The sequence below is a fragment of the Trichechus manatus genome, unplaced genomic scaffold, assembly GCF_000243295.1.
Source record: "Trichechus manatus latirostris isolate Lorelei unplaced genomic scaffold, TriManLat1.0 scaffold00168, whole genome shotgun sequence".
NCBI lineage: Eukaryota > Metazoa > Chordata > Mammalia > Sirenia > Trichechidae > Trichechus > Trichechus manatus.
In genome coordinates, this window is record NW_004444104.1 from 3,464,251 (window position 1) to 3,484,832 (window position 20,582).

The 20,582-nt window shown below is 44.6% G+C and overlaps 1 protein-coding gene across 2 annotated transcripts in view; it reads left to right on the forward strand.

Annotated features, from left to right (window-relative positions):
• The window catches only part of LOC101344421 (phospholipid-transporting ATPase IB), a 685,896-nt gene extending 667,467 nt beyond the window's left edge, over positions 1 to 18,429 (forward strand). Inside the window, exons 35-36 of one of the 2 annotated variants that reach the window (XM_023740920.1) lie at positions 9,756 to 9,847; positions 18,025 to 18,429. In XM_023740920.1, coding sequence (XP_023596688.1) covers positions 9,756 to 9,847; positions 18,025 to 18,122 — 190 coding nt within the window. In that variant the 3' untranslated portion in view covers positions 18,123 to 18,429. The remainder of the gene's footprint in view (positions 1 to 9,755; positions 9,848 to 18,024) is intronic. The other variant, XM_004386566.1, reaches the window with a different exon arrangement.
• The last annotated feature ends 2,153 nt before the right edge of the window (positions 18,430 to 20,582 follow it).

Sequence of the window (20,582 nt, forward strand, 5' to 3'; positions counted from 1 at the left end):
TTCAAATATTGAACCTGTCTTGGCATGATATCTTTGGCTTTATTCTGTTTTAGGTTTGTTCACCTTCTTGAAACTGCAGATTTATGTCACTTGCCAAATTTGTGAAATTTTAAGCCATTATTTCTTCAAGTACTTTTCTGATCCTACCCTTCCTCGTGTCTTTCTGGAACTCTGAAGATACTAATGTTAGATCTATACTCCCACAGTTTCCTAAGGCTCTGTTAATTTTTCTTTTCTTTTATTTTTTTTTAGTTTTTTTTTCTCTCTGTTGTTCAGATTGGGTAATTTCTATTTTTCTGTCTTGCAGTTCACTGGTTCTTTCTCTGTCCCTTCCGTTCTGCTTTTGAGCCCAGACACTAAGGTTTTTATTTCACTTATAAAATTTCCATTTGCTTCTTATTTATATATTCTATTTCATATCTGAGGCTTTCTATTTTTTTTTCACTTGTTTCAAGCGTGTTTGTGATTATTCACTGAAACATTTTTATCATGGTTGCTTTAAAAGTTTTGGCAGATAATTCTAACATTTCTGTCATCCTGCATTGCATCCATTGATTGTCTTTTCTTATTCAGCTTGAGATCTTTGTGGTTATTGTTATGACAAGTAATTTTTGAATGAAACCTGGACACTTTGGGCATTATGTTATAAGACACTGGATTTTATTTAAATCTTCTGTTTCAGTTGGCTTTTCTGACACCTCTCTAGCAGGGGAGGGATGGGCATCACGATGTTACTTCCAGATAGAGCTGGTCCAGGTTCTCCCACGCAGGGATTTCTTCCAACATCAGAGTTGCCCTCTTTCCGCTATTACCCTAATATCCAAAACCTCGTCTGGGATTGAAAAGAACAAACTCTATGCTAGTGCAAGCCTTTCTTTCCTCCAGTGCCCAATTTTGATAGTCAGAGGAGTGTTGAGTCCAGGGAGGACTAGAGAAATCCATCTTTGTGGTTTCAGAACGGAATATAAAGTAAGGTTAGGTAGCCTTGTACCCTATCTGTTCCTCTTGACAGACTGTCACCAATTGTTCCATGTAACCTGAATTCTTTTCTTAACAAAATTGCAATGCTTCATCTCTTTAAAGGCCACAGACATATTTTAGAGTTTGAAGTGAGCTTTCTCCCTCTCTGGAAGAGATAGGGATGATGTCCCTATTCTGCCTTTTTGTTTTTTTAACTTTATTGTGTTTTCAGTGAAAGTTTACACAGCAGTTTAACTTCCCATTCAACAATTTCTACACAAATTGTTTAGTGACATTGGTTGTGTTCATAGTGCATGAACATTCTCATTAGTTCTCTTCTGGTTGTTCTGTTTCTATTAATCTAGTATCCCTTCCCCCTTACATTCTCATCTTTGTTTTAAAGTAATTGTTGACCATTTGGTCTCATATAGATAATTTTTTAAAGGAGCACAGTACTCATGGGTGATATTCTTTATTTTGTGTGCCAATCTATTGTTTAGCTAAAAGGTAACCTCAGTTGCTAATTTCAGTACAAGGTTTAAAGAGTATCTCAGGGCAATAGTTTCGGCAGTCCTCCAGTCTCAACTGGTCCAGGAAGTCTGAATTTTTAAAGAATTTGAGGTTGTGCTCCACATTTTTCTTCCATTCTATCTGGATCCATCTACTGTGGCCCTGATCAGAGCAGATGATAGTGGTAGCCGGGCACCATCTAGTTCTTCTGGTCTCAGGGCAGATGAGGCTGTGGTTCATGTACCTATTCTGCCATTTTTAAAAAATAACACAGAGGAATTGATCCCAACCACTACTGGAAGACGCATGATGTTCTAAGTTCAGTACTGGGCATTTTGGACAGGCACAAAAAAATAATGACATGCTCTAGTTCTGGAGACCCACATGAATAAGATATTTCTGTATGGTACTAATAAGTAAATACAAAGCACAAATAAAATTGTATGTACTTAACCATGTCTTCTGTACTCAGCCCATGGTAGATACTGTGAGAAATGCAGAGAACGTTTAAAACTTGATCCTTCTAGTTGTACACAGACTCTGTGGTGTTGTTTCCCAGGATCGCCTCCTTCTTACTGTACCTGTTGTCTGTGTCTACAGGCTCATGATTCCAAAGTGGCTTCTCCAGCTTAAAGCTCTCTCAGACACCAGTGCCCCATGGCCTCCAGGGTGTCTCAGAGACAACACAAAATCCTTGTATCCAAAGCTGCTCTCATTGACTTTCCCAGTAAACCTGCCCTTCCTTCTGTGTTGCCCATCTGGATCCTTAGTACAAGGGCTCATCCATTACTCAGGATGCAACTTCAATGTCTGTTCTTCTTTTTCTTTTTTTTTATTGTTGTAAAAATATGAATAACACAACTTTGGCCAATTCAACATTTTTCATGTGTACCGTTCAGTGAGACCAATCACATCAATCATATTGTACAACCGTCACCAACATCCGTTACCATATTGTCCATCCCCATAAACAAAACTTCAATACTAGCTAAGCACAGATTTCCCCCTTTCCCTTTCTCTCCTGCCCCTGGTAACCACTGTTAAACTCTGATCTCTGTATATTTACCTATTCTAGGTGTTTCATGTTATTGAGATCATACAATATTTGACCTTTTTATGACTGACTGGTTTTACTCAGCATAATGTGTTCAAAGTTCCTCTATGTTGTGACATGTATCAGGACTTCATTTCTATCAAAGCACTCCTTAACCTTCTCAGAGTTCTTCCCTGCCTCCATTTGGGCACTGCCCTGGTGGCACAGTGGTTAAGCACTTGGCTGCTAACTGAAAGGATGGCAGTTCTAACCCACTGTCCACTCGGTGGGAGAAAAGACCCATAAAGATCACAGCCTAGGAAACCCTATGGGGGCAGTTCTACTCTGTCATATAGGGTTGCTATGAGTCAGAATCAACTCGAAGGCATTTGATAATTACAGCAAACCTAGTAGAATCTCTTATAGCACTTACCATCCTATATCATGACATTTGTCTGCACAGTAAGATCCCCTCAGAGACTGGGCACTTCATATGGGCAGAGACTAGGTCTTGGGTACCTTTGTTTCCAGCACTGGGTCTCACATACAGTACATAGGTGCACTGTGAGTGCTGAATGAATGAGAAGTCAGGTTTTAAGCAGAGTGATGCACACGGATTGGCGGAAAGAGGGAAGGAGAATAATTTATTACAGTCCATTAGAACAGAATTTATATAAGCTTCTAGATGTAATCTTGATCTTATGAAAACCTTAGTCAGGAAAATATTTTTTGTTTGGTTTTATTGTTGCTATTTTCCCCCATTACTTAGAAGTATTTAACTAAGGTAAACTTTCTTTTGTTCTATGAAGGGCAGGGTGGGTCTGGAATACGCTGGATCCCAAAAAGTTCTCATTTCCTGATGGTGAAGGTTGTAATGAGTAAACTAAGTGAGCAGGTGAGGCTGTGAAATTTCATCGTCTAAGGATCCTTAAGAGAAGGTTACAGTTTCAACACTCTTGAGTTAGGATGTTTGGCCTTCCCTGAAGGAAAGGGAACTTTGGCTAGCTTTGCTCTCTGCAGGGGCCTGTAAGCTGGATGCTTTTAAGATCGTCCAGCAGCTAATTAAGGGGAAAAAAAAAGTGCTTCTTAAAATACATATTTGTTTTTGGCTTTGTGGTATCGGCTGTGATTCTTATCAGCTGTTACCAGTGACACAATATAAAAATCAGATTTGTCATTTTTTGTCACATACACCACGTGTCTGTTCTTTGGCAGTTATGCATGTGTGGTTTTTGTAGGAATAGCTTCCTAATGGAAATGTGGACACAGAATTTACTTTTCCCCAACATAACCCTTCTCATCTCTCACTTCCTTCCGAAGACAGCTCATTTTTTGACACAGGACCCCACCACCTGCTGTAGGAGGTATCTGTTTCTAAAAGGGACCAGTTTGTAAAGATTTGTTTATGAGATTGGGTTTCACCATCATTATTGGGGAGATACCAAGAGCACCCATAAGGCTGGTGAGGTTATGTTTATATTACACCTTTCGTATCAGTAGATCTCAGCCAGCATACCTGTTTATGCCAGTATGAAAAAAATCAGAGAAATCACTTTAACTCCAATGTCGCTACTGCTTCAGGGCCTGTGAAGTGTGAAAATGGCATCACTACTGACAGTTCAGGTGATATGAGGAATTAACCTCAGATTTGGAACCCATTCTCCTTCCTTTTTTTTTTTTTAACCAAAATCTCACAGATCTAAGTTGTGCGAATTTGTGCTCCTTTTTTCTTCTCATTTCTCAGAATTAGCCAAAATAAATATTTACTTGCATTTTATTCTTTTTTTTATATATCCTTTTGAGTAGATGCCTGATGATATAATGCTGTAAATATTGTTGTCCTGATTTCCACCTCCTTTCTAGCTTATGCTTTCCCAATGTTGTTATTCATGAGAAATTTTAATAATATACATTATTAAAATATGTCCAATGCCCTTTTCGTCCCTCAAAGTTGTTGATGTTGTTAGGTCGCATCGAGTCGGTTCCGACTCATAGCAGCCCTGTGTATAACAGAACAAAACACTGCGCGGTCCTGCACCATCCTCACAATCACTGTTATGCTTGAGCTCACTGTTGTAGCCACTGCGTTAATCCACCTCGTTGGGGATCTTCCTCTTTTTCACTGACCCTCTATTCTACTAAGCATGATGTCCTTCTCCAGGGACTGGTCCTTCCTAATAACATGTCCAAAGTATGTGAGATGAAGTCTCTCCATCCTCGCTTCTAAGGAGCATTCTGGCTGTACCTCGTCCAAGACAGATTTGTTCATTCTTCTGGTAGTCCATGGTATATTCAGTATTCTTTGCCAGCACCATAATTCAAAGATATCAAAAGAAGAAAGGAAAATTGGGAAAATAATGTTCCTTGAGGTGGCAACATTAGAAACCATGGAGGAGAAGTCAGTGCCTCAGACACCTCCAGTAGAGTGATTTCATCAACTCTGGTATCCTTTTCATAACCTAAAGCTTTGTTCAATCCATTACTATTTTAAAAGTCTCCATTAAAGATTTTTCCTAAGTATAGCAAAATTTGGGGGAAGAGTAATTCTGTGATCTTGTTCTGTAACCATAGTGCTTTTGAGTAGTTGGGTCAGGGAAATACAGAGTATTCATGGGAACCAGGTAGAGCCAATGTGGTAGACAGGGCTGACTCAGAGACGACCTTTCCAAACACATAGAGATGTCAGGTAAAATACGAACGAAGAAGGTTTTGAATGCATAATCAAGCTCAAAAGAAAGACAAGGAAATCCACAGGTGCTAGAAATGGAGAGAAATCAAAGCCAGCTGGGAAAGAGGGAGTGAAGCCAAGATAGGTGTATAGGGATATCAGAGTATTTTCAGTGCTGCAGGAACCCCAGGCTAAGATATCAATAGAAAAATTGATGTGAAACTGGTGTAACCCCTAGGGCCCTGGAAAAGGCAAAAGAAAAATCACTTTGAAGAATGGTTCCATAACTGGGCACCCAAGAAATGACCACAATGAGGGAGAGTCATCAGGTACCATAAACAGGAAAATCAGCTCCCCAGGAACTGGAGATGCAAGGATAGTCTGAAAGAGTCTATAAAATAAGGATGAAAGAAATTAAAGAAATCCAAAAGCAAAAGTATGGTAGTATGTAAAAAGAACAGATGGATTTTGAAGAAAAATAGAATGTATGCACATGAAAAATGTAGTGATTTAATTTAAAATTTTATTGCATAGTTTAAAAATCATTTAGATAAAGCCAGAGTGAGATGAGGAAATGTAAAATGTAAAAGAGGTTTAGGAATGAGCTGGAATGATATATATATATTTAATAGAAGCTCCAGGACAAACAAAAAGAGAGAGTGGAAGAGAGGAAAACTCAAAGAGAGTTTCCCCTAAGTGAAGAAAAATGAACCCTTGATTATTGCACTTTCCAGATCTGAGCAGCTGAGCAGGGTATAAAAACAGATCTACACCTAGTCCTACTAAGTGTTTTAATGAAACTGCAGAACATCAAAGACAATTACCACAAAAGCAACCAAAATGATACAACAGCTTACCTATAAAAAATAATAATCACACTGACACAGCTTCATTGCTGAAGACAAAAGGATGAGATGGGGAAATTCAAAGTTAGGAATTCTAAGTCCTTGTCCTACTCTAGGAGTGGTTTTCTAACTTCTGACCTTGTCAAATATACATGTTAAAAAAATTAAGGGTAACCACTAATAAAGCATTTCTCTACACCAGTAGACAAAATAAACGTAGGTAAGTAGAAAACATTGTCATTTCAACAGAAGGAGAGAAAAGGGCGCAAAGAGAAAGTATGGTAAATGTTGTTATGGTGTGTGTCATTGAGTCAATTCCGACTCATAGCCACCCCATGTGACAGAGTAGAACTTCCACTATAGGATTTCCTAGGCTGTAATCTTTACAGGAGCAGATCACCAGGTCTTTTCTCCTGCGGAGCAGCTGGTGGGTTTTAACTGCCAACCATTCAGTTAGCAGCCGAGTGCTTAACCACTATACATGACACCAATTACACCTGTTTTAAAACATAATACACATGTAGGTAGCAAAAATATAAAATATGGAGAGGAAGGTTATTTCTAACTTTATTATAGTAGAAGGAGGAGGAAAGGGATCAGAGAAGAGTATAAGGGAACTCTGTATTTAAGATTTTTACAACCAGGCCCACTCCTAACATTTGCAATACTTGGTGCAAATAGAGACCCATGTACTATGCCTAGCTATTTGAAAGTTATAAAAAGTTATAAATCCAGATAACCAATAATTGTATACCTTGATGAATATACCTTCATAAAGACTGGAACCCTTTTTGACTCCCAGTCGTTGGAGGTCTGAGCCATAACTTGGTGAATGAGGTAGAGTTAGTTTCCCTGCGCTCTTCTTCCCTTTCCACCCCAGCTGTGCCCTACACATTGAGGGGATTTGCATGCAAACATGAGGACACCTCAGTGCACTCATCCAGGCCCTGTCCACATCTCATGTGAAGAGCCATCCCTGGGCCACCCTCAGCCCAGGGCTTTGTGCATTGGCTCATGCTTTCCGAAGGACAAATCCAGGGAAGAGGTCAGGTTGGCCTTGGGTACAGGCGTGCGGTCCCTGAGCAGGGACTTCTAGGATCCCAAATAACTGCAGGCACGAGCTCTAGGTGGGCATGTCTCCTTGGCCCAAGGACTCGTCACCTCGTGGGGAACAGGGCTATGGGACACAGTGGGTCCTTCTAAAGCGTGGGGACAAAAGTAAGGCTGAGTAGGCTGGTGGATGTTTGTTTCACTAGTTTTTTTTTTTTTTTTTTTAACCATTTCTATATGTTTGGAATATTTTGTTATAAAAAAGCAGAGAAATAAAAGCAGTGCCATCCCATGAGGGAACTGGATGACTTCTGCCTGGCACAGAAGGCAGGGGCCAGAGCACTGCTGGCGAAGTGTGGCATGACCTTTGCCTAGTTATGTGAGATGTCTGAGGTTCTGTTTCCTCACCTGCAAAGGGAGATGCTGAGATTTGTGAGTCATGAAGACCCCTCCCACTTCTGTGACTCTGCAACATTCTCATGAAGTGCCCCCACTGAGAGGAGGACCTTCTAGATCTGAACAGTGGGAGATGCCAGGGATGGCAGGGCAGAGGATGGGCATGGGGCTGGAGCCTCGCCCTGCTCCTGTCCCCTTAGTTCTGGGTCACCCTTTGTGTGATCATGTAGTCCTGGCTGGTAAGGTGGCCCAGGGGCGCTGCAGTCTGGCCCCAAGAGTCCCTGGGCCCAGCAGCCTCAGGATCCCTCTCCGGACACGGAGCTTGGAACAGGGCCTGGCAGTGTCTTCTGTGCACAAATGAACCATGGCCCTTGTTGGGCAAGGGTGAGCTGGGGAGGACAGGCCCTTTGTAGCACGCCCCATGTCCTGAACCCAGACAGCACAGAGAGCTGCTAATGGTCTGCTGATGGCAGGGACACAGAGAGGTGAAGCTCCACAGGCCCTCGCGCCATTTATCTGCATGTCACTGCGGTGGGGGCCGGTGCCCAGGAGGGCCCAGTGAGATTAATTTGGCTCGTGGGAGAAGAAGATAGCAGGGGTAGGGGAAGCCAGTGTGGAGGGATAGACAGAGCATTTTTCCTCATCAGACGTTTTGCCAAGCTTAGCTTGCTGAGGCTCACCCTTAATTGGTAATGAATTAAACATTGTCATTTCAACCTAGACCATCAGAAAATGATCTCTTCTGAAAACCTAAGTGCAAAATGAACTTCAGCTCATGGAGCCTTTGAAAGCAGCCAGGGCCCCCTGCCTCTTTAGAAAGCCCTTGGGGGAGCTATGAAGGACACTCTGCTCAGGGGGAGGTCCTCCTCAGGCTGGGGGCTCAGAGACTGGGCATTCTGGACTGCCAGCAAGGGCAGCTGCTCACACGGCTTCACAAGCCCTCAGACTCAAGCAAGTGCTGCTTAGGGCATTGGCAAACTCCCGCACCAGAAGCCTCTTTTTGGCCAAGCGAGGTAATGTCCTCACAGTGAGAAATCAAAGCACTTGGGCCCACGTGGGCAATTTGTAAGCACCACCTTTTGGTTTATAGACATAAGCAACAGCTGCTTTCCTCCAGTATATTGTTATTGTTAGTTGCCATTGAGTTGGCTCCAACTGACAGTGACCTATGTATAACAGTCCTGCACCATTGTTGCGGCTATTGTGTCAAGCCACAGCATTTCCCTCGTTTTCGCTGACCTTCTGCTTTACCAACCATGATGTCCGTTTCTAGAAATTGGTCTTTCCTGATGACATGTCCAAAGTAAGCAAATCAAAATCTTGCCCTCCTCACTTCTAAGGAGCATTCTGGTTGTATTTCTTCTAAGATTGATTTGTTCATTTTTCTGGCAGTCCACTATATACTCAATATTCTTTGCTAGCATCACAATTCAAATGCATCAATTCTTCTTCGATCTTCCTTTTTCATTGTCCAGCTTTCACATGCATATGAGGGAATTGAAAAGACTATGGCTTGGGTCAGCCACACCTTAGTCATCAAAGTTAACATCTTTGCTTTTTAAAACTTTAAAGTGGTCTTTTGCAGCAGATTTGCCCAATACGATATGTCGTTTTATTTCTTGACTGCTGCTTCCATGGGTGTTGACTGTTGATCCAAGTAGATCCTCCAGGATAGTTCCATATTTCTTCACACCAGCGACAACCTTGAAGGGAGGAATTTCAGGGGAGGTAGAGAGAGCTGCCAATCCTTGTGGTTTAGAAGAAAACCCCACTTGATTTTCATGGTTTCAAAATTTTCATTGGTTCAAAAATAACAGTGAGGTTCTGCAGAAAGAAGGACAGCTCCTGACCAGGGTCCCGAGACGGAGGACTTACCCCGTGGTTTATTGGCTTTGGGAAAGACCAGCTGAAGGGGAGATTGAGGCTTTTAAAACATTCACCATAGAAACAGTTCACTCCTGGCAAGTGTTCTGGGGAACTGAGGGCTTCAACCCGTATGAAAAGGGCACTTGTAGTACACTTCAATTCAGAGGAAGGCCGAGTTCAGAGGCGTTGTGTCCAGGCAGACTGGAAACAGAGCGCCTTTTAGCAGCGGGCGTAATGCACTCAAAGTGTCAAGATAGCATCTACTGTAAATAATGGGGCAGATTGTGAAACTAGACAGTTTTCTTTATGTGGGGAAGCTTTCTTCCCCTGTCTGTCTGTTTTATTTTACACCCTAAAGTTCTTCACCGAGTACTTTTGAGATGTATGCACATGAACTCAAGACTGACCGTGTTTGGTTTCCTTGCAGGATGAATGAGCGTGATCGCTTGTTAAAGAGACTGAGCAGGAAAACGCCCCCCACTCTTTTCCGCGCTGGTTCCCTCCAGCAAGGTGTCCCACGTAAGTAACCACCGAGAACTAAGTCAGGTCAGGGAGCCCCCAGCCCAGGCGGGGGAGGTGGGCTGTTTAATTAAAGTGTGGCTAGTGCTAATAGGGAAGGAGACAGCTGCCAAGCCAGAGACGCACATTTGGAAGTGGAATTAGTGTATTTGGCCTAAGGCAAGTACAGCTTGAATGTAGGTAATTCCCTAGGATCCAATCAAATGCCTGAATGACAAAATCCTTAAAGTTAAAATCCTGATGTTTTTAAGATCCTTCTGTCAGCCTCCTGATAGAAATTGTTTTTTAAGGTTGAAGTAATACTATTTTTAAATTATTTCCCCCAAAGATAATAATAGGAACTGTTTCGTTTAATATTGGCATGTTAATTAAAACAATAACGATCACTGGAATAAGCGATGTGCTTTTCCTGAGAAGGCTTCTCCACACCTAGCTTTGGTGCCCCACCTCTGAGCCCTGGCCTGGTTTCTGCCAACGGGACCCTACCAGGCAGGGCTCTTGGGGCTGCGCTGGGAACTGGGGGCTGCTGAGAAGAGGAGGTAAGAGAGATGGTGTGATGGAACTCCCTGGAGGCTCATGCGTGGGCTTACTCTTAGCAATCAAGCTCTTCACCTCATCAAGGGTTTGTCACTAGAGCCCAGACTCCCTCATGCTATCCCTGTGTAGACCACCTCCCTAGGGTCAGTCCTGTTTGTCTGACCCAGTGTCTGTCTCTCTGAACCCTGCCACGTTGTCCAGCCCTCGCTTCCTCTCTTCTACATGCACATCAGTGTGCCAGAGTAGAACTGTGCTCCACAGGATTTTCAATGGCTAGTTTTTCCAGAAGTAGATTGCCAGGCCTTTCTTCCAAGGTGCCTCTGGGTGGGCTCCAACCTTTCTTTTAGCAGCTGAGCGCGCTAACCATTTGCACTACCCCGGGACTAATACATGCACACATCATCTGTATCCGGTTCCCTACTTTCTTCTTTCCTTTCCCTCCCCTGGGGAATTTAAAAAGAACAAAACTGGTAGAAAAGAAAGGTTTAAGAAACATTAAGAAAGTTGTATTGAAATACTGTCTCCATAGTATAGATATTGAAGAAGGTTTATGTTCAGTCTGAACTGAGCTCCACGTGCCAACAGATATTCACATACTTTCTCAGTGGAGAGAGAGGGAAGGGGCAAAATATCTTCACCTTTCAGTAATCTCACAATCCCCCTCTTTCCCATGGGAAAAGTCTTCCTGTGAGAAGAATATTAATATGAGGAAGGGGGCTGAGCCAGCTCCAGGCCAGGGCTGCACCTGCTTTGTCGCCTTGCACCCTCCACCACCCCGTCACCTAGAGGCAGAGATCAGAGGCTCAGGCTGGGTAAGTAAGTGGCCAGTGACCATGCCATGGGCTCTGGATTGCAGCTTTGGTCCATCTGACCCCAAGAGAAATGTCAGGTAGGACAGAGGCTTGATGATGTAGTTGGAACAGCAGGGTCTTTGGAGCTCTGCCTCTGGAATTGAACTGCCCTGCTTCTTGCCCCAGCTCTGTGACCTTGGACAGGATAATTAACCTATAGCTACATGTGTAAAATCGGGATTATAGGAGAACCCACCTTGGGGTTATTGGGAGGATTTAATGAGATCATTTATATGAAGTGCCTAGAAAGTGCCTGACAATATGAAGAGTTCAAGAAATGCTAGGTATTATTATTATTATACTCAGTTTGCCTTTAGCTGAGTAACTTTGGGCAACTTACATATTTCTAAACTTTTCTTTTTCCCTCTGGAAAAAAATGGAATAATAATAACATACATCTTAGACAGTCTACGTGAGGCTTCCCAGAAATGTTTGCAATGCACCTTCTCTACGCTTCCCAGGCACCTGGAAAATGCGCACTGGCTCCCTACACCTAACTGTTCATGCCGTTGAACAACGCTGCTTCTGTAATAAATGTTTTAAAGTAACCACAGAAAGAATATATGGTCCTGTAAATTGACATTGCACTCAAAGACCAAGTGAGAACTTTCGTGGAGGAATTATAACTGTCTTAAAACTTGTGCTGAATGTTTTCGTTACTTTTCAATATTTTGAAGAGCATAAATAAATAAATGAGCAAGTAATGGAGGGAGTAAGTTGTTATTGGGTGCTGTTGAGTCGATTTCAATGCATAATGACCCCATGTGACAGCAGAACTGCCCCATAGGGTTTTCTTGACTGTAATCTTTACAGAAGCAGATGGCCAGGTCTTTCTTCTACAGAGGTGCTTCGTGGGTTCAAATCACCAGCCTTTTGGTTAGCACTTAACTGTTGTGCCACTACGGCTGCACTCCACGCACACACACACACACACACACACACACACACACACCCCACACTGAACAAATACAAGAAATAAAAAAGCTTCTGAAATTACCTGCGTGTTAACACCACTCTGCAACTAGTAGCAAGAACCTGACTGGTTATCTAGAATGTTTCTGTCATTCACCAATGGAGAAGGCCAGTGTTCAGAACTGCTGCTGCTTGGAAGAAGCTCTGCAGAGCGCCTCTCAGCCTTTCTGGATCCCTCCTGGGCCTGCCCTTCGGCTGTCTTGGGCCTCAGACTTCCCAGGAAACTGAGAGGAGAAACTCTAATCTTGGAAGTAAGTTTAGTTCTTTATGAGCCAGCAAAGCACAATATTCGTCACTGAGATCAGCATTTCCTACAGAGTCTATTGTCCTTATTCTTCCCGTGTCTTCCTCATTTCTATTTCTATTATGAATCTTTTTCCAGACAGGAGACTGCTACTTTCATTAAGATGTTATCAGAGCTCATATTAAAAGGAATGCTATGAAAGGGTAGTTTTATTCCAAAATAGTGAAACATTACAGGATTTTATGGACTTCACTCAATATTCTACTAGGAGAAGACAAAACAGCCAAGAAATTAACCTGCCCTTCCATCTCCTTCCACCACTGCCCCTTCTGTCCCCAAGTTCTGGCCATGCCTGAGGATCTTAGGAAGCAGATGCATTAGGAAAGCAGCCAGGGAATGTCACCAGTTGGCTTCATCAAGTGCTGTCTGCAGGACCCCAGCATTGCCTTCTGGCTGTCAGGATTTCCTGAAAGATTAATCTAAGTGGGAAATGCAAAGAGCTGGAGGCTTCCTCTGAGCTCCCCATTTGGATGCAAATGTCTGTTAAATGTTCATTAGGTAAAACCTGGTGAGAGGATCATGCATCTTTGTCAGGCTGTTGGATGGTGGCCTGGCAGGGAGGGGTGGGTTGCGTGGGTGATGGTTCCTGTTGTGTCTCATCGTGTCAGCTCCCATTATGGCTCTAACTCCCATCAGGCCTGGTTTCTAGGAGGACAATGTTTGCTATCTGAACAGGGGAGGAAACACCCCCTAGGATAAACGTGCCAGGCCATCTCCTTTGGTCCTTGGATGGTAAAACCGATGCATTCCAGTCAAGAAAGTCTCAGTGCACAGCATTCGGGAACATGATGGTAGACACAGCCACTAGGGAACTGGTGGGGAAACCGTCTGGCAGCGAGTGCTCTGCTTCCCCTGCAAGAAGACGTTTCCAATAGGACAAGAAGCTCCTCTCTGCTGTCTCCTCCTATGGAAATCTAGAAACCCTTCCCATCCCAGAGTGGCTAAGTAACCCTACTGAAGCCCAGGGGAGGCCCTTGTACCAGTGGTACAAACACAAGCCAAAGAAGTGATGAACCCACAAGCTGAAGAAACCACCAGGGTTGACTTCCCAGAATGCACAGGCATGTTATGAATTAAAACAGGATAAATACAGGACAAAGGAGCCCTGGTGGTGCACAGTGGTTAGATGCTTGGCTGCTAACCGAAGGTTGGCGGTTCAAACCCACCCAGTGGTACCACAGAAGAAAAGGTCTGGCAATCTGCTTCTGTGAAGATTGCAGCCTAGAAAACCCTATGGGGCAGTTCTGCTCTGTTACATGGGGTTGTTACGAGTCAAAATAGACTAGAAGGCACCCAACAACAAATGCAGGACAAGGTTTTTCTCCTTCCATTTGAGCAGGGAATAGACAATCCCAAATGCTAAGGCACCTTTCCCAAAAGAATGCTAACAAATAATGTTTATTTCCACGTCTTAAAAATTCTCCTAATTCCCCCTCCCGACCCCGTCCCCCCTCAAAAAAAAAAATTTTAAAAAAAGGTAGTAATTGTTCTGTTTGGAATGATCGCTGAAACAGTCTCCTTTCATTTCTGGCCTGGATGTAGAGACCTGCCTCACTGGTGCATGGTAAATTAACACAGAAAATACCGCAGCCTGGGGATGGTTATCCAAAAAGATTTCTAGAGACCATACAGAGGATTGGAGCTATGAAAGAACTTGACCTCACCTTGTCCAGATCCTTTATTTTACAGGAAAGTAAACCAAGACCCAGAGAGGTTAAAGAGCCCAAGGTCACAAGGTCATATAGCCATGGAATGGCCAAGCCAGGACTCGAAGGCTTCTCTTGTCATCCCTAGTGCTTTAGCCAATTCATCCTGCAGGATCCAAGATGAAAACCCAGCGTCTGGGGAAAGCTGTCTTTGAGACAGAGAACTCGGTACTAATGTGCCTGCCATCACGAGTTCTTACGAAGAGCACTTACAAGGTGATCCCATTGCTTGGGGAGAGGAGTGGTCATTACACGACCAGAACAGTTTCCCTCCGATGGAGGCATCTGGGTAGAGTGGTGTGCCAGGTCCACAGAGTCAAAGGCAGGACTGGCATTCCAGCAGCACCGCTGGTCCAAAGACAACAAATGCTTGGCCCCCTCAGGAAAATATCAGATGTTACTAGAAACGGTCCTTTTTAAGAGACCTAAGAATGAAAATTGTCCAAGTTGACTACAGTACCCAGCCTTGTTACTGGACCAGACAGTGCTGCTTGCTAGATTTTGCTTTGAGAAGCCCAAAGGAAAGGCCTCTGCACTTGGACCGTGGTACACGTTCTTCACAAAGAGCAGCTTGTGCCGGGCCAGCAGGGAGGCTGGCGGCTGCCTACACTGGAGGGAGCGAGGAGGCCGTTTGGAGCAGCCCCTCAAAGCCAGACCACGGAGGTCTCATCGTCCAGGGTAATGATGGACGCACTGGGGACGCCGGGTCAAACAGCTCAGTGAAAATCTACAAGCTCTTAGGAGGACGGAGGTGAGAGGAGGCACCTCATTTCCAGTGCTAAGGGGCAGATCACGGGAAGACTAAAGCTTGAGAATCAGAGCAGAGTCTGGGAAGCTGCCTGTGTGGAAAGCCCTCGTAAGGAAGGGCAGACACCTTTGGAGCAAGCACAGCTGGAACCAGCAGACCAGCCCAGCTGCACCACCAGGAGCCTCCCAGCCAGGCGTCCCAGGCTGGGCAGCCCAGCTGGCTCAGCTCCAGGCCTGGCTCAAACTGAAGCAGCTGGCCCCTGCTCCCAGTTATGTGGGGGACCGCCCAGGCTGAACACTGGTCTTTGAGATGAGGGGGTAGACAGAGTCCACCATGGAAGACCCCTCTCTGTGACTCTCGTCCCGTCTTGGCTCGCTCCGCTCTCTTTCCCTCCTCTCTGCGACTCAGCACATGTCCTCAGGCAGCTCCCCCAGACACTCTGTGGACAAGCCCTCCCTCCCAGGTGGCCAAGCTGTGCTGGGTGGGCCCTGGGGCCCTCCTGAGCCTTGGGGTTTTTTTTAGCAGGGCAGAGGAGTAGCTCTCTGGAAGACTGGGAAGCCAGCCCAGGGACGGAGACTCAGAGTTTATGGGCAGGCGTGGGGTAGTCTACTCCACTTCTCCGACCTCAGGAAGACTCTTTTGTACATCGTTAGAGTAGGTCTTTATACTTTTACGAGAAACTTTCCTTTTTCAACCAAATGTCTAAGTAACTTAACTAGCCATCCAGGAAACGATACATAGGCACAACTTCTGATTTCTTTTTATCCTTTTGAAGAGTATCGCGGTGAACTAACAGCTCCATGGGTCATTCTTAAACATAGATGGATGGGAATCACAACTGTCAGACGTTTTACTGTGTTGTCTTGTGGCCAGAATGTCTAATTCAGCTCTGGGACCTTTCTGTACCCCTTGCAGAAGGGTTAGCCAACAGAGAGCCATTCTTCTAAATGCCCTTTCTGGGGGAGGGGCCAGTTAGGAAGGAAAACCTCACTTTTGGCTTATGAATGCTAAACCTCTTTCAACATTGGAGATGAGGAAAGCACAGACCATGGATTCTCACAGGCTGAGTTTGAGTCCCAGCTCTGCCACTCACTTAGTCTGTGACCTTGGGCAAGTTACAAAATCGTTCTGTACCTCAGTTTCCCCATCTGCAAAATGGAAGAATAATATCACCTGTTTCACAGAGTGATTGGGAGGGCTAAATGAGCTAATTTGTGAAAAGTTCCTCATATACAAGTAGTGTTTATCAAGTGCTGGTTATTCTTACTACTGAGATGCCCTGGTGGCACAGTGGTCAAGCACTTGGCTGCTAACAAAAGGTCAGCAGTTCGAACCCACCAGCTGCTCCATGGGAGAAGGATGTGATAGTCGACTTCAGAAGGACTACGGGGCAGCTGTACTCTGTCCCATAGGGTTGCTATGATTTGGAATCGACTCGATGGTAACAGGTTTCTATTTTTTTATTATTATTCTTATTATTAGAGTCCCTGGGTGGCACAAACAGTTAAGCACTCAACTACTAGCCAGATGGTTGGCAGTTCGAACCCACCCAGAGGTGCCTTGGAAGACAGGCCTGGTGATCTGCTTCCGAAAGGTCACAGCCCTGAAAACCCTATGAAGCAGTTCAACTCTGCACACGTGGGGTCTCCATGAGTTGGAATCAACTCTCCAGCAACTAACAACAACAACAATTCTTACTATTAGGCCCTTTATTATTAGGTCCCTGAGTAGTGCAAACAGTTTGTGCTCACCTACTGACTTAAAGGTTCGTGGTTCAAATTCATTCAGCAGCACAGTGGAAAAAAGGCCTGGCAATCTACTTCTGTAAAGATTATAGCCAAGAAAATCCTATGGAGCAGTTCTGCTCTGTAACACATGGGGTCACCGTGAGTCAGAATTGACCCATCAGCAATGGTTTTTTTGAATTTTTTTATTCTTCTTATTATTAACTGATTGTCCCTAGGTGACCAAACAGTTAATGTGCTCGGCTGGTAACTGGTAACTGAAAGGTTGGCGGTTCAAGTCCACCTAGAGGTGCCTCAGGAGAAAGGTCTGGCTATCTACTTTTGAAAAATCAGCCATTGAAAACCCTATGAGCCCAGTTCTACTCTGACACACGTGGGGTCACCTGTGAGTCGGAATCAACTCAACAGCAACTGGTTTGGTTATTTTTTTTCTTATTAGCTAGTTGTAAGAACCAGTCTGCCTGTGGCCACAGTGCCGATCACTAAATTCCTCCTGACTTTATCTTGTGATCTTACTCTTTGCTTAAACAGAAGTAAACCCACTTCAGTGACTTATGCCCAACTCGAATTAGTCCAATTTAAGAACAGGAACGCTTCAAGCATCACCAGCCACCCTGCCAGCGCTCACTACTAACTTTGCGTGTGTTTTCCCCAGAAATGTTTACAGCTTCATAAATTACTCCGCCAGCCTTCGGTTTCAGGCAGATTGTGGCATTTCCGGAGCAGAACAACTTGCCTTTCCTCGTGATTGGTGACGGGAAAGTGGAGCCACGGACCAGCGGCCCGCTGTTTACACTGCTCACACAAAGCTGGGCTGCAGCGCACAGGAATAGAGGGAGACCTGCCTGCTGGGCTGTTCCTACCGCAGTAGCAGCACCAGCAGCCAGAACCCTCCAGACATCAGTCAGCTACATCCTGCCACCACACCCACACTGCCCACTCTCCCCTTCTGGGTCCCAGGTTTCTTTATCCCAAGCCTTCCTCTAACCAGTTGTCATCAAGTTGATTCCGACCCATGGCTACTCCTTGTGGTCAGAGTAGAACGGTGCTCCGTAAGGTTTTCAATGGCTGAGTTTTCCCAAGTAGATTGCCAGACCTTGCTTCCTATGCACCTCTGGGTGGACTCGAACTTCCAACCTTTTGGTTAGCAGCCGTGCATGTTAACCATGTGCCACATCAAGGGACTCCAGACCTCCACCTACTCGAGGCTAATGAGGCCAGTTCAGCTGCAGTCCTCAAAAAAAGCAGCTCTTCTAAACCTAGCGTGTTCCCCGATAGCACGCATAACCAAGTCCTTCCTGTGCTTTTTTTCAGATGGGTACGCCTTTTCTCAAGAAGAGCATGGAGCCGTTACTCAGGAAGAAATAGTCCGTGCTTATGACACTACCAAAAAGAAATCAAGGAAGAAATAAGACGCGGCTTTTCCTGATTGGTACCAGTTTGTTGCATCCAGTGTTAACGTATCTTCGTCAAAAGAGACTGGCACAGCAGCAGCCGAAACACCGGGAAACACATTTCTGTGGCCTTAGCCAACCAATTTGTTAGTTATCTATCCCCTCGCAAAACTGGAGGACACAGTGGGGGAAGCCGGCTTTTGGTTTTTTGTTTTTCTTCCCCTCCAAATTGGTCTGCAGTGCTTGGCCAAACTTTGGTTTATGTTGTTATAAAGCATTCAGCTGTGCTCCGTGAGGTGTGAAATTAAAAACATTATGTTTCACCAATATTTAAACATCAGTACTAGTTGTTCTAGGCAAGAGGTAAGAGCGTTTTATGTTGCGTGAGAGACCTGTCGTGTATAATTGGAATGGCGGCGCGTGGACTTCCTGTATTGTTAACGCGCAGAGTAAGTCCCCTAAGCTGCATGTAAACTTCACTGGAGGCAGGTTGCTGTCTCGCTTTGATTCTTATTTTGTTTGTATGAAGTTGGCATAAACTTCTTGATTGCAATGAAATCACAAAAATGTATGTCTGGGTGGTAAATCTGAGAACATGTATTTTAACCTCCTTGCCACATTCCCAGCAGGGCCAACCAACTGGAGTTCCAGCAAAGTTCTGCGTCCTCCCCAGATGCCTTGCAGCCTGGCCCCTCACCCCATCCAGGCACCTGTCCTCAACCTTGTGCATGGCTGGCCTGCGTGCTACGTGCATGGCAGCTAGTGAGCAGCCCCAGGAATAGGCTGCGCTCTAGTCCTCATCCTACTGCAGATTCAGATGTGAATGTGAGAAACCCCTCCCTCACTCCCTTTGGGTTCTATAGCTAAGAAAAAGAAACATAGTTACTCAGCGTATATTCTCAATGCTTCTCTGCCTGGTTCTGAGGACTCGGGGAGCTGCCACCCCTTGCTGCCCTGGTGAGGCTCTGAACACTCACTCCCTCAACCTCCAGACCCCTGGGCCCCCTGCAGATGAGAACCTGCATGATAGCATTTCTCCCCAGAGAAGGAACATACCTGTGACTCCATAGCTCTGGAGCTAGAGAGGATGAGGACACCCAGAAGGGAGAGTAAGGGAGGGGAGCGCGGGTGGGGGGGGGGGAGTGTGAAAGACCAGGGCACTGAGAAACTGGGAGGAGGAGCTAGAGAACAGTTTCCACCAGATACTCCTCAGACAACAAACCCAGCCAAACCCGTTGCCCTCAAGTCGATTCCGATTCATGGCAACCTCATGTGTTACAGAGTAGAACTGCCTCATAGGGTTTTTTTGGCTGTAGTCTTTACGGACACAAATTGCCAGGTCTTTCTTCCATGGTGCCGCTGGGTGGATTTGAACCGACAACCTTGACATTAGTAGTTGAGGACAAACTATTTGTGCCCTGAAGCCCAGACAATTAATCCCATAACCAAGGAGGTTAACCAAGACTAGGACGCGCAGTTTTAATTGAAAAGAATTCCAAACATTTCAAGGAAACTCCCTTCAAAAGTAACAGTTTGTTTGCTTTATCCAATCAGTTTTAGATACAGACAGCTTTCCAAATCCTGAGCATCCTGAATTCTAAGACGAGGAAGGTGCAGAATTACCACCTTTCCGAACTGCAGAGCCCACATTTTAAATTTGGACAGAAGCGGGGATTCCTCGCGGGCATGAGTGTGAGCACCTAAAGCCCTAATAAACTACCCGCCTCAAGGCAAGAGGCAGGTTCTCGCCTCTTTGTTTTGGTTGCCAAACCAGATTTTCACATCACTTAAGTAAATTCTTCTGGACAGCTGTTACTGGTTAAAATGGCACAGTTCCTCTGGGGATGGCTGTGCTGATTTCGAGAATAAAACAATAGTCCCCTTTGCTTTCTAACCCTTTATTTTGGAACATCCACATTTTATTGGGGGTTGAGATTATTTAGAGTACAATTCGTGTTGAAGAAGAAAACTAATGGCTCGCTTTTGAAGTGACCAGGAACCATAGAGGGCTTGAGGGACAGTGGAACAATGTGATCAATAGGAGAGGCTCGGAAAAATGCCATTCCTTCCTCTCCTCATTGAATAAAAAAAGTTCTTAAATACTAGGGCACCTGGCCGGATAAATCACTGAAGGACTGCCATGCAGGAATTACAATAAAATATGCCTAAAATTAACACAGCAAACTAAGGTGTATGTCTGTCCTGCAGGCCCAGAGAGATGTCAGCCTAAATACAGAGAAAGAAAATTAGAATTAAATATGTGTTAGGCATCTTGACTGTTTGATTTCATTTGGGAACTAGGCTTATCTGGAAAGAGTGAATTAAAACTCAGGTCTTGTCAAACCCTTAGCTCTTTCTTAAACTTTGAAGGCTTGGAAATCAGATTTGTGAATTAGTTCGTGCATCTGCTCATGTGCACGCACATGTACCCACACGTACATGTTGGCTTTTTATTTCGTATTTTTACTTTGAAGTACA